The 14,356-nt window shown below is 50.8% G+C and overlaps 1 protein-coding gene across 22 annotated transcripts in view; it reads left to right on the top strand.

Annotated features, from left to right (window-relative positions):
• HPS4 (HPS4 biogenesis of lysosomal organelles complex 3 subunit 2) overlaps positions 1 to 14,356 on the top strand; it is a 36,209-nt gene that overhangs the window by 15,906 nt on the left and 5,947 nt on the right. For 5 of the 22 annotated variants that reach the window (XM_049102004.1, XM_049102010.1, XM_049102007.1 and 2 more), the window contains 6 exons: positions 39 to 75; positions 1,008 to 1,104; positions 1,729 to 2,650; positions 3,582 to 3,683; positions 7,238 to 7,370; positions 7,845 to 7,953. In XM_049102004.1, the coding sequence (XP_048957961.1) occupies positions 39 to 75; positions 1,008 to 1,104; positions 1,729 to 2,650; positions 3,582 to 3,683; positions 7,238 to 7,370; positions 7,845 to 7,953 (1,400 nt within the window). The other 17 variants (XM_049102012.1, XM_025474380.3, XM_025474379.3 and 14 more) reach the window with 12 other exon arrangements.

The following is a 14,356-nucleotide window of genomic DNA, read 5'->3' as shown; positions in this document are numbered from 1 at the left end:
GAAACCCGACACCAACTTCTGTGTGTATTTATTCGCAGAGAAGACCTGCAGGAGGGGGTGCCCTGCAGGAAAATGGTAAGTGGCAAGGTGCATCACTATATCTTGAGAATGCAGTCTTTTTTATGCTGCCTGTCCCCTACACAAGTCAGAGGAAGGCCAAGCAGTCCCACGAGTTCTTTCATCTGCTTGTAGATTAAGAGAATAGACTAGAGCTTTCAGAATGAAGTTACCCACCAGAATCCTGATCATAGGCTCATGGTTTTAGACGTACCTTTTAAAGCCTTGTTTTCAGATGCTTCCTAACTCATTGTTACCAGACTGCTCAAACTAGGTCCAGGGGATTCTGGTTAGGAGGGGCTGAGATAAATGACAGCGGCCAGAAAGACCTTCTGCAAGATGTGGAGGCATCTCTAAGAGGGTTATTTTGTGTGTGTGTGTGTTTTTTTTTTTTTTTTTTTAAGATTTTATTTATTCATGAGAGACACAGAAAGAGAGAGAGGCAGAGACACAGGCAGAGGGAGAAGCAGGCTCCATATAGGGAGCCTGATGTGGGACTTGATCCCGGGTGTTCAGGATCATGCCCTGAGCTGAAGGCAGGCACCAAACCGCTGAGCCACCCAGGCGTCCTGGGTTATTTTGTTTTATTTTGAAGCCTAAGTTAGGGCAGATCCCTGTTGTCAGTTGGAAGTGGTTTCTTTTCTTTTCTTTTTCCAGCTTTTATCTTTTTTTTTTTTTTTTTTTTTTTTTTTTTAAGTGCTGCTCGATTTTCTTCCCCCAAAAGTCACCTTTCTCTGCAGGGAGGAGTAAAGTTGCTCATGAGGGCTCCTTCCTTGCTGGGCACAGAAACTGTAGCTGCGGTTTTGTGTCTTTTGTTCTGGACTGAGGAGCGTGTCAGAGCGCAGCTGTCTGAGCCAGCGTGTGATTCAGATGCATCACCCTGAGAACAGTTCCCCTCTGTCTTCCTTGGCCCAGGGCAGAGCCCTGTCCATGTTGCTTTGTGATTCTAGGAGCGGCACTACCCCCAAATGTCCGGATCATGCCTGTGTTCCTGACCGAAGAAGAGGCCATCAGCCTCCATGAATTCCCAAGGGAGCAGGCAGCTAGGTAAGGAGCCACAGGAGTGTCTTCTTACACGATGCTGAAGGGACTCCCTCATGTGGTCTATCCAGACAAGCCCCTGGACATCCCAGCCTCCCATATTCCATTGTCTGCACACATTGTGGTGGAAGGGGCATCTGGGACTTGAGCATGTAGATAACAGGTGGCTGGCATGGTGAGATGGGTATAGGCTTCAAGTCCCCCGCCTGTTGCTTATCGGCTGTGTGACCTTGGGCAAGTCCATTCCCTGCCTGAGCCTTAGGGTTTTCATCTGTAAAAGGGACCCAATGATAACTTACTTCGTGGGCTCCGTGTCAAAATTGGAAATAGTGTATGTATTAGCATCTAGTAGAGGGCTTAACTCCGAGCAGACTTGCAGGTGGGGGTGGCTCTCATGCAGGCCCTGCCATCTTCAGCAGGGGACCTGGTAGCACTTGAGGGCCAGACGTTGCCTTACTTTTACTCCTGTGGTTAGACCACTAAGGACTCTTAGGCTCTGTGGCCTCGGGCACCCATTTGTCACCAGTGGCCCTGCTTTTTAGGGAAGCAGTTCTTTAGTGTCCTCCAGGGACGGGCACTTGCCCTGCACTTGGCCCGGCACCCCTTCCTCACATCTGCCTTGTTTGTCAGCCCTGCTGCACCACCCACCAGACTCCAGGAGTGCTCAGCCCAGCAGCCTCCACACACTTGGAGCACAGCTGCCCCAACAGAAAATGCCATTGGACACATGGAGCCCATGGCTTGGATGTTGGCAACCACTCCTGAGTTTGCGTGTCCTGACGTAGCATGGCCAGATGGCAAGGGGGAGAACGGGCACTTGTCTGGTTGTGATCTGGAGAACATTATGCCTGCAAAACCGCACCATCCTTCCAGGGACGAGGGTCCTGGTCTTGGCAGCTCCCTAGCAAAGGAACCTCGTCTGCCCTGGGAGGAAGAGGAACCAGACCTGTCTGCAATCCACATTCCAGAAGCTCAGGAAACAGAAACATCCTCAGGTGATTTTGCCCTCTTGAGTATGGGCACCCCAGATGGTGATAGTCCTGGCTTTGAGGAATCTGTCAGGGACTCTGGTGACCGGGAACCTGAGCCACCTGACCCGCTGCCTGTGGGCATAGCCACCAGCAGCCTCCTCTCTCTGTCTACTCCTGAGATGCTCATCCAGAATGGAGCTGTGGAACAGCATGACAACCTTCCAGGAGATAGCAGCCAAGATGCCTCTCCCAGGAAAGACCACCTCCCCAGAAGGACAAACAGGCCTCGGTCATGGCCTTGCTTAGACTGGAGGCAGAGAGGCACCATGCTTTCCGTGGGGAAACAGGGCGTGGAGCAGTGTATTGGGGTTCATGACAGCTCCTCAGCACCCGGAGGCTCAGACCTGGCAGGGTCTCAGGACGATGGTACTTCTGCAGACAGAAGTGACCCTGGGTCAACGCCAGCATCCCGTGTGGGCCTTGTGCCAATGAACCTCTACACCCACAGTGTTAATGGTCTGGTGCTGTCCCTGCTGGCCGAGGAGCTGCTGCTGGGCGACGATGCAGCCATTGAGGAGGTGGTGAGTGTATGCACACCTGCCTCCTGGGAGCGGGGACAGGCAGGGAGGGGGTTCCCCTTGCAGCAGTGTGCAGGGCTGCCTGACCTCATGGGTCATCCCCACCTGCTTTACACAGTAGGGATGACGGAATAGCACCTACGCCCTGGGTTTGGTGGGGGTTGGTGAATCCAGTGCAGAGCACGGTGCTGCAGGCAGAGACTTCTGAGTCCAGTTCTGTGGTTCTTCCCCTGCTTCTTCCATCTTCCCAAAGTGAAGTCTGGGATACTTCGGTTTTCCCTTCAGCAGTGTCAGGTTGCTCACAGGCCCAGCCTTAAGGTGCAGAGCAGCATCACACAGGTGAAGACAGGCAACACAGCAAGGGTTGTGCTGCCGCTGCCACCACTACCACCACCGATGGCCTCACTTCCTAGCCTGGGCAGCTGTAGGCTGTGTCGGTTGGAGTCAGTACTCTGCCTCTATCACAACCCAGGTGGGGAGTATTCTGAAAGGCCACAGTTTTCCTCCCGTGAACCTTGGTGATATGAGCTCCTTCCTAGTGGGCCTAGGACATTTGAAATGCTAACGGGCTCCAGAAAGTTCCTCTTCAAGCACATAGAGCAGTGAGCTGACCTTCTCAGAGCCTAGGCCCACGCTGGAGCTCCAGTTGCTATAGTAACAGCCTCGCCTGGTTGGCAGGGAAGTGGTAGTAGGAAGAACAGCAGGTTGAAATAGCTGCTGGGCAAATGGTGTCCTGGGGCTTGCTTTGTTTCTGTTCTTAAATCTGTATTATTCTAAGGCGATCTTATTAGCTTGCAGGGCTCCTGACCCTTGGGAAGCGAGCCAGTCACCTTGGGGCACTGAAGAGGAGGGCAGGCAGCTTTCCCAGCATGGAGCCTTGAGGCCAGAGGCTGCTCCTCTGCTGGCTTGCCTGGCTTATCTCCCTTTTCCACAGACCGCGCGGCACCCCATGGTGGTTCAGTTGCTTCCTGCACCCTCCTTCACCGCTGCTGCAAGGGACTTACCCACCCCCTTCCGCTACCAACACAACATGGGGGTACGGTGCTATGTGTGTCGTCTCTCCCTGACGATGCCTTGGTATTCGTGGCCTCCTCTGCTTTGTGCCAAGCAGCAGACAGGTTATTTTGAAGACCCAGGATTTGGAAGCAATGAAGTGGATAGATCTTTAGCTACCCCCCACCCTGCCCCCAAAAAAGAAAATGAAAAAATAGCATAGGCTGCTCCTGAGGAAGGAAATAAAATGTATTCTGCATTCAGTGGCTGCTAAAGCCTTGCTGTCTGCTATTTCTGCCATTTCATCTCCCCGTTCCTACCCCCACCCCACCCCAACCCTACCCCACCCCCGTTTGTTTGCTCCCCCACTGAGCTGACCTGGGAGTGATCAGACTCGGTTTCTCACACCCCGGGCTCAACCCTATCGGGACAGCGGCCTCTGGCCTCCGTGGGCTGTCATGCAAAGGAGGGTTTGGTGTGAGGTGGGCCCCAGGAGAAAGAGCAGTGCCACGAAACCTCTAAAAAGAGTGAGAAGTAACTGACTTTGATCAGTTTGCTGATTTGAGAGTGGGCTTTATCTGTCAAGCCCGAAGTCTGTCTGTTTTCTAATGGGGAGAGATCTTTTTTTTTTTTTTTTAAGGATTTTATTTATTTAATCATGAGAGACAGAGAGAGAGAAAGAGAGGCAGAGGCATAGGTGAGGGAGAAGCAGGCTCCATGTGGGACTCCATCCCTGGACTCCATGATCACGCCCTGAGCCAAAGGCAGATGCTCAACCACTGAGCCACCCAGGTGTTCCTAGGGAGAGATCTTTTATCGCCTTTTTGTCCTGGACCTGCATACAAAATACTTGATCAGATTTCCCTCCAGACCCTCTGCTGCTGTCAAGAAAAGCAAGTCCCCTGCAGAATAGTAAACCACAGTTCAGATATAACCGTGAGCACACCCCTTTGAAAGTGCTCCTTGATCATATTACACACCACCAAGGGACCCCCATGTCATTTGCCATCTTGTCTTTCAGTGGGTGAACTGCCACCTCTTCATGCTTGTTGAGGGTTGGGGTGGGGCGCTGGGGGGATGGTTGTGGGGGTCAGGGGGTGGAGGGGTGGGGAGCAGCCAGGAGAGGTTGCCAGGGGTTCAGAGAAAACATATGCTCACACCAGGGGGCAGCATAGAGCCAGTGATAATTTGCTGCTCAAAACCCAAGATAATCTCAACTGACCTTCAAAGACCGGGATCAGATCAATGATTGATTGGCACAGTAGGACTTTGAGCTGTCAGTGTACAGTATACGAGGCCTGAGGTTAGTGCCAGGGAATTAGTGTAAAGCACTTCATGAACGTGCACCCCTCACCCATGAAACTAGTGCTTTGGGTGAAGGTGTGTTACTGCATCATTTCTTCTGCACCTCATGGCCCACACTGACATTCAAGCCACTTGCTTTACTACTGACTAGAAACTGGAGGATCCAGGAATTAGGCCCATGATTAGAAATCATGTCTCCTAGGGCTGTTGTGAGGATCATGTGGGTGCTAGTGTTATGTCAGGGGTTGGCAAACTTTTAAGGGAAAGGAACATCTAGCACCTATTTTCAGCTTTGTACAATTACTCAGCTCTGCTGTGGTAGTACAATAACAACCGTAGATAATACGTAAATAAACGTAGTGGCTGTGTTCCAGTGATGCTTTACTTATGGATGCAGAAATTGGAACTTCGTATAATTTCCATATGTTACCATATGATTCTTTTGATTTTTTTTTTCCCCAACCATATAAAACTATGAAAACCGTTCTTAGCTCTCAGGCTATATGAAAACAGGCAACTCGCTGGATTTGGCCTACAGGCCATTGGTTCAGTAACCCCTCATATAGTTGAAATCATTAGTTACCAGTAAAAACTTGTCTCCGTATTATCTGGCATAATGTCTTGTGGTTGTGTGTATTTATGCTTAAGTGACTTTATCTTGAGTAGAAGTTAGGCAGAAGATTCCAGAAGCAGAGTTTGGTGCCTATAGGGGAAACTTGGGTTTTTGCCTGCCTCACTCTCTGTCCCCATCATCCCTTCCTTTGGGCACCAGCTCAAGATGGGAGGGATGCCTGTTAACGAGTTCCTAAGGCCCAGAAAACTTTCAGTGAGGTTGTGGTTTGATTTCTTGGTGAAGGATTGTACGGGCATGTGCACCCGGGCATCTGTTCAGATAGGAGGCTCATTAGCATCAGTGAAGTTTCGTGTTGGTTCCGTCATACTGGTGGTCTGACCTGGAGATACTGTGCTTGTCTTCTCCAGGCATAGGTCCATTGACTCTTTGTGTATACCTCAATTTAAACCAAGTAACCCATAGGGGAATGTGCTTGGCATTGGATATGCTCCTTCATCTGTTCGTTGTGTAGATGTTTTATGAGCACCTACTAAGGGCCTGGCACCCACTTGGCACTGGGGATGTAAAGATGAACACGTGTAGTGAAAGCATGTGTGCAGATCTCTTGCTTCTGAGACACCTAGACAGAACTAAGGTCAGCTCAGTTCGCTACCAGAAATAACACTTCAGCTTCAGGACACAGACCTCAGAAGCCCGCTGTTTGCATCTCTGTTCTTTTCATGTGCACTTATTTTTTTTACAGGTTTGTTGGATAATAATCCACAGACAAGTCCTGAGTGCTTATTAAAAACTTCCTCTTATTTGATGATAATTTTCATTTTCTTGACTCTTGATAGAAAGGTTTTCCCCCAGGTCCCATTTTTATTCTCTAAAACAAAGCATCATACAAAAAAGGTATAGTCCAGTGTCCTCAGCTGTGCCTGCACATGACTCGTCCTGGGGGGGGTGGTCTGAATATACAGGTGCTTGGGCCTCCCCTCCCAGACAGCTTTGCTCAACTGGATTCCTCTGCTGAACCACAGAGCACAGAAATCCATCTGACCCATGCTTCTCAGTCCCTCCAAGAATGGTGCAAGGCCAGTACCATTCTAGATGCACCAGAGAGATGAACTCATTCCAGACAGTGGGGGACTTCTGAGCACAGGCCCAGGTGAGAGGCCCTGCCAGTGCTGTGAAAATGTGCAGCCTGGGTGGGAGAGTCATGGTCAGAGGATGTACCAGGGTGCCAGCAGTGGCTGTGCCTGCATGGTGAGATTATGGGCCACTTTTCGTCACTTTCTTCCTTCTCAACTTTTCTGTTCGCCTCTATCTTCTGATCTTTCTACATTTTAGGAAAGCATTGGAACCTAAAGGCAAGAGGGGTGTCTGGGTGGCTCAGTTGGTTAAGCGTCCAATTTCAGCGCAGGTCATGATGTCAGAGTGGTGAGCTTGAGCCCCATGTTGGGCTCTGCACTAGGTATAGAGCCTGCTTGAGATTCTCTCTCCCTCTGTCCCCCAAGCCCCCAACCCCATGTTCATGCTTTCTCTCAAACAAGTAAATCTTTAAAAAAAAAAAAAAGCATAAGAGCAGGAGTTAGTACTTCTCTAAAAACAGGTAAAAACACCAGTCAGAATCCTTTTTGCTTCATCAAGTGAACACATGGATATCCTTAGGGTCATTATTACCTAAGTGTCCTGTCTGCTGAGGTTAACTCTGCCCCCCGACCCTCCCTTTGCAGTACCACAGTAGCCTGGCATCCCTGAATGGGCTGGAGGTCCACCTGAAGGAGACGCTGCCCAAGGATGCAGCTGCCATTCCCAGCAGGACGTACAACTTCACGCATTATGACCGCATCCAGAATGTGCTGACCGGTAAGGAGAGGAGCGTGGGGCCTAGGCGCCTCCTAAACATGCGTTGTGGGGAGGACTCAGGGCCAGCGCCCCCAGGGTTGGTGCTGTGCCCAGAGTTGTGGACTGCAGTTAGGATGCTGCTTTCATGCTGGGAGCCAGCTCCCACTGAGTTTAGAATTCGTCTGGCAAACACTTCCTTACTCATTTGTCTTTTTTTGGTTGTTTCTCCAACATTTTGAGAGAAGCACACACATGTTCAAATATCTGTGATCAGGTCTGCCTCGAAATTTTGCTATCCATGGGCAGAAACCTGGTGTTGCTAATTCTCAGGGACAGTGTGGTCTGTTGCCTCGTGGCAGCTGGAGGGGCCCAGCACCATGGGCGCCCACATTCATGGCCCCGAGCCACACAGCTCCCAGTTTATAGTGCTGGGGTGGGGGTGAGGGAGCGGGGGAGGAGTCCACCACCCACAACTTCTGTGTCCTCTTCTGGAAGCAAACCTGCCACAGGTGGCCACCCCCCAGGACCGCCGCTTCCTCCAGGCCGTCAGCCTCATGCACACAGACTTTGCCCGGCTGCCTGCTCTGTATGAGATGACAGTCAGGTGAGTGTTCCCCAGGGTTACTCCTGAAGTCCTGTCCCAGGGGCCCGGGCCACAGCCGTATTCATACTCCAGTGATTGTCCTTAGGGCCTCCTTTTATCCACTCCCCTGCCTGCCCACCACCACCTCCTCCCATGGGACAAAGGGCCTCTGACCCTGGCCAGAGGTGATGCCCGAGTGCTGCTGTTGTCCACTCACTTGGGTCATGTGATCACAGAAACAGATTGGCATGAAACCATGAGGTAAAATATGTGCCTCCCCTCGCCCATCACACACCCAAAAGATTCCCACAGTAATAGTCTGGTGTCTCTAACTCCAGGTTTTGTTGTTGTTGTGGGGTTTTCTTTTTTGGTTAGAAAATAGAGATTGCTAGTATTTTAGTCACTTTAATCATTTTTCTTCTAGAAAACAGGATCACACTAATATATTGTTTTACAAGTTCCTTTTTTCACTTTACTGTATATCCTAAGCATCTCTACATCAGTAGGCACAGATCTATAAATTAGTATTGTACTTTGTAGTATTTAACCAACTGAATTCTACTTTTTCTCCCTACATGCTTCTCTTTCGAAACCAGTAGGAGAAAATAAGGCAAGTTAGAGGGTCAGGAGGGGAGGGTGTGCTGTGCTGCTTAGTCCTTGGAATGATTTGGACAAGTGCATTTCTTTGTCCTCATTGTACAAACAAGGATATTGAGGCACAAACAGGATAAGCAACTCGTCCCAGCATCACATTCTGAGTAAGTGGCAGAGTGAGGATTTGAACCCGACTCTCTCTGACTCTGAAGTGCACATTCTTTTCTGCACATTTCCATCTCAGGGGCAGTGGTCAGAGTGGTTGAGAGGGAGGGGTGTGGGTTTGGCCAATGCCCTGCACACTGGAGTTTCAGGCATCTCTGCCGCCCAGGACCATCTCCAGCTAGTATTCCAGTATATCTTTCCATAAAAAATGTGCCTTCTCTGGCTTTAAGTCAGAGCTGCTCCAGGCCAACGACCTAGATGAATACGTAGTTACTGGTTTGGGAACCACTTGTGTTGGGTGTGTGGGGATCTGTCCTGAGAGGGATAGAAATAAGTGAAATGTCAGCCTGTGATCCATCAACCAACTAATGGCCCTGCAGTATTGTTTTTTTTTTTTTTTTTTAAGATTTTATTTATTTGAAAAAGAGAGCACAAGTAGTGGGAGCTGCAGAGAGGAGAGGGAGAGGGAGAAGGTGACTCCCTGCTGAGCAAGGAGCTTTTGTGTGCTCAATTCCAGGACCCTGAGATGATGACCTGAGCTAAAGACAGATCCTCACCCGACTAAGCCTCCCAGGCATCCCTCCCTTTGTTATTTCACTTTCCTTGGGGCGGAGAGGGTTTTAGAGTTGGGATACATGGCTTATTTTAAAAGTTATAGAAATGACGGCCACCATTTCTTAACCCCTCACCATGTGCTAAACAATTTATATGTATTTTGCTCATTTGGACTCTTAAAAAATCTCAGGGATGGGATTCACTATTATCCTATCCATTTTACAGATGTGGAATTTATAGCTGAGACTGAGAAAGGATGAGTAATTTAGCCAGGGGCACGCAGCTAGGAAGCCACAGGGTAGGGATCAGCACCAGGCCGTGATGCTCTCTCTCCGTGGCTGTGATGACTTGCTTATGACTCATCCTGCTGGTCCGGTGAGTGGCACAAAACACCTAGGCCAGAAGGGCTCTTCTGGCCCCTTGAGCTCCTGGAAGGAGAAGCTAGAGGAGGATGGCATTCTCCTCCCTCCTCACCTGGAAGCAGAGATCCCAATGAGGGGGCCCTAGTGGTCCCTAACTCTAAATTTGGGGAAATAGACTGAGGCAGGCAGGATCAAGAAACCAGATGGTTGCCTGGCCCCAGAGTCACTTCTTCCCTAGTGGACCCTCATCCCTCCCTCTGCTTCTGTGACAGGTTTCCTATTAGAAACCTGCTCCCTGCCCTCACTCCTTCCACTCATCCAGCTGCCCTCCACAGACGGTCCGTGCTCATCAGCCTGGAAGCATCACCCAGCCCTGTGCCGCCAGGGCCTCGTCTATCAGATAGGGTCGCACCTCTGCTGCATAAGGCTGGTGAATAAGCCAGGCTGCTTGAGAGTGTTTGCATAGTTGGGGTTCCACCAGCAAAATGTGCACCCATTAGACAGTCGCAGCTCCAGTGAGTCGAAAGGAAAGAGAAATGGTTATAGGCACTAAGGCCTGGAACTCAAGTGCAGACATTGAACCCCAAGCCATGGCAGCCGCACCCTACGGCTGTTAGTGTTGCTGGGCTACTGCCATGCACCTGTTGAGGTCTCTGTGGTCAGAGGCCTGCACAGGCAGCATGGGACGGAACAGTCATTCCCCCCCCCGCCCCCCCTGCCAGGAACGCCTCCACAGCGGTGTACGCCTGTTCCAATCCTGCCCAGGAGACCTACTTCCAGCAGCTGGCAGCAGCCGCACGCAGCTCCGGCTTCCCCAGTCCTCAGGACGGCGCCTTCAGCCTCCCGGGCAGAGCCAAGCAGAAGCTGCTGAAGCACGGGGTCAATTTGCTGTGACCTGGGCCGCAGTGGGAACCTCATGACCCCGGGTGAGCACTAGCAGATCAAGTACCAGCAAAGGAAGCTCTGCCTTTTTAAACAGAAAAGAGTCCCTCTGTTTTCCTTTTCTTGGTATATTCCCGTTTTTAGGAACTGTGATGATATGTGTCTGTTACCTCCTTTTGTAGACTGAGTTTTGAGTGGGGAGTTCTTCAGGTCAGCAGACCTAGAGCACGAGATGAAGAGTTTTGTTACATTGGCCACATTGGCTTTGGCTTTGTGGATCCTTGTACCAAAGATGGGGCAGGGCCAGGTCGTGTGCCTGTCACACTGTGTCCGAGGCACCTGGTATTTCTCACTGCTATTCCATCGAGGCCTTAACTAGTACCATGAACATTCTGGTGAGTGTTTTCTCCAGAACCCTGTTGTACGGAGTCCAGCGGACAGTATGGGGCAGGGCTGTGCAGGAGGGTTGGAAGTTGTCAGCAAGCAGTCTGGGACTTCCACACCTCAGGTGGGTGTTCCTCAGAGTGGTCTTCCCAGGAGGTCTGGACTCTGGATGCAGGGAGGCAGGCAGTGATGTCGAAAACACCTTATTTGCATTCTTCTGGAATTATATTTAAACCCAGGAGCCTGTTCTTTGGAACCCCCACAGTGGGGGCAGATCTTGATAATGTGGAAGGGAGCCTAGGGTTTTGAGGTAACTCTCAAGACCAGGGAAATAGGTGATGGCACACCAGCCTGTGCTCCTTTGCTGCAAGGTGGGCCAGGTGCTGGCCCCTCATGAGTGAGTGTCCTCAACGAGGAGTTTCCAGAATGTCTGGGACAAAAGCTGCTGCCCAGGGGTGGCTTTGTGAAGGGGTCCGGCTGTCATCTGTGTTCCTGCCCATGTTATAGGCAGATGGTTTATGATAATGTGATGCAGATCACAGCATGAAATATTCACCAGAGCCTTAACTGTTTACTGGAGGTACCCGAGATCCCATTTGAAAACTGCAATGTTAATAATTTCATATCGGTGAACAAGTATCTAATGTTGGTGACTTTTTCTTGAAATGAGTTGTCAAAGGCTAAAAATAAAACAGTCGAAAATGCTATTGAGTCATGAGTAATGCTGACCTCTCCAGTGACAAGGTTAGGGGAAGGGTTAAGATATTTTATAAGTGTGTGTGTGTGTGTGTGTGTGCACGCGCGCGTGCATGCGCGTGCGCTTGGCATGGATACATTTCTCTTTGCCGTGGCCTGAGCTGGTGCGGGCAGGTGAGGAGAGGCGCACTTCAGAACGGCCTGTCTGCAAGGATGATGGGTTGCAGCCACCGATCCAGCTTCAGTGTGGCTGGCCCAGCGCACCAGGCCCAGTTACCCTTCCTCCCTGGGGTCCCTCCTGCTTACTGGCTGGCCTGAGAGGGCCATCTTCCCAGATGGAGGAGGATCATACTTCAAGCTAGGGTAGATGTGTACTGTCTCCTGCTCTGCTAAATTCTTCAAGGAAAAAGTCTACAAGTCTCCGTGCTAACCTGTCAAGGAGTGTTCCCACGACTGACCATCACAGAACATGGTCCTCTTCTCGTATGGGGTGATTTTCCAGCAGCCAAACTTTTCCTTTTGCTCACTGGGCCTCCAGAATTCTGAAGTCCTCAGATTTGAGCTCAGTGACATTGACACCTGTCTGTCACATGATGAAACGGCGACAGAATTTGGAGCCCAGAACCCATTTTCATCTGCCTACTCATAGCTTAAACTAAGAACTCTTCCCAATCAGATCTGTTTCATGAGAAAATCAATCACTTGCCTGTCACTGGGCCCTTTCCCAGATGTCATGCCATCTGCAAACCTTAATGTTACTGGGTCTGCTTTCAGAAACCTCTCTCCCCATCTACTTTCTCAGAGCTGCCCTTGAGCCTAAAAACACTCAACACAAAATGCCTTTGTTTCTGAGAACTTGTGCTCTAGGCAGCCACATGCTTCCCCTTTAGACCTTACCCCAAAGTTAAGTCTTAACTGTTATCAGAAAGCATGAGATCAACCCGCCAGGATGTGAAGACCCATACACAGTGGTCATTTCAAAATATGTCCACAAATTCTTTGCTGCAAGTGAGAGACCTATCTCCTCCCTTGAGCATGGGCTATATACTTAGTGATTTGTTTCTAACAAATAGAACATGGTCAAAACAACAGTATGACTTCTGGGAGCAGGTTATACAACACATGGTGGCTTCCATCTCTCTCTTGGTTCGCCTCATTTGGGGGAAGCTGACATTAAGGCAGCCCGTGGAGAAGCCCTTGTGGTGAGAGAGCTTTCTTGCTCCAGCCCCAATCAAGCCTTCAGATGAGTGCAGCCTAATGAGAAATTGAATGAGAACCATCAAGCTAAGTTGCTTCTGAATTCCCAGTCTTCCAAAGTGTGTGACACAATAAATGTATGTGGCTCTAAGCCACTGTCTGGGGGTCATCTGTTACACAGTGATAGCTAACTCAGACCCTTGTATGCCAATAGCCCACCAAACTAGGTTCCTTACAGCTTTGGCACAGGGGGCCAAGTGCTAGACACAGCTGCGGGCTCAGGTCTCTGCTACCCCTTTCCCCATGTGGGAGAGTTGGGCTGGATGACAGGAAGATGCTAAGAGCACTCCCTCAGCTTTCCTCCTACAGCTTCCAGAGCTTGACACATTAATGGTCAGCTGGGTCCCCACTTCCTCAGTCCAGCCTCCCAGGGACCCTGCCCCCTCCTCAGTCCAGCCTCCCAGGGACCTCCATGCTGGCCACCCTTCTCTGAAAGTGGGCATCCACCCACATGGCCCCAAGCTCCCAGCCTTCCTGGCCCAACCTTGGCCCACTTCTCTGGGAGGCTCGTGGTGGAGGTGCGTGGGCACCCATGAAGCTTTCTCCTACAGGTTGAGGAAACTCATTAGGGAGCCGAAGGATGGGCAGCACCATGGGGGAAACTGGGAGGGTCCTTCAAGATGATCGATCATTCCTCAGTCCTAGGATGCAGGTCTTAGAAATAGGAGGGGGAGGACGCAGGAGGAAAGGGGGAAGGGTCAGCCCCCTCACCTTTCTACTGTCCCAGGGCTGGGGAGCAGCCTGGAGAGTGGCCTCCATGGTGTGCATTTACAGTGTTCCTGAAGCCTCGAACAGCTCACCTCACTGTCACCCCTGCCCAGCACCCTGGGCTCTCAGCTGTGGCTGCTTCGGCACATTGCCCTCCGGCTCCACCTTGCCCTCAGCCAGTGTCCCCCCAGCACCAGACCAGAGAAGACAGCTTCGTTTTTTTTTTTGTTTTTTTTTTTTGTTTTTTTAATTTTTATTTATTTATGATAGTCACAAGAGAGAGAGAGAGAGAGAGAGAGAGAGAGGCAGAGACACAGGCAGAGGGAGAAGCAGGCTCCATGCACCGGGAGCCCGACGTGGGATTCGATCCCGGGTCTCCAGGATCGCGCCCTGGGCCAAAGGCAGGCGCCAAACCGCTGCGCCACCCAGGGATCCCGAGAAGACAGCTTCGTAGAGTCATTTGTGCTGTGAGTCTTCTGCTATCCACCAAGACGGGGACGGGGACTTTGCAAGTCCTATTCCTTGTGTATGGAAAAGGATTCCCCCCCCCCGTCCCCGCCCTCCCTCCCGAGTTGCTGGAGTCTGCAAACAGGTGCAGACATACCCCTTCCCTTTGCTCTTCTGGGCCCATTGACTTTCTGCAGTGGAGCTCAGCATGGTGACCTCAGTGGCAGCCTTGACTGTGACAGTGCCCAGAGGCTGCTGGAGGGGCAGTGCTCAAACCCTTGTCTTCCTGCTCAGTACTGCAGTTCTGGTGGTTATGAGGACATCACATCATGACAGTCCCGGGCCCATGCCCTCAAAATTAGCTTCTAGACTCG

Source organism: Canis lupus, chromosome 26 (genome assembly GCF_003254725.2).
Source record: "Canis lupus dingo isolate Sandy chromosome 26, ASM325472v2, whole genome shotgun sequence".
Lineage (NCBI taxonomy): Eukaryota > Metazoa > Chordata > Mammalia > Carnivora > Canidae > Canis > Canis lupus.
Note: the sequence above shows the minus strand (reverse complement) of the source record. Positions and strands in the feature narration are given on the sequence as shown.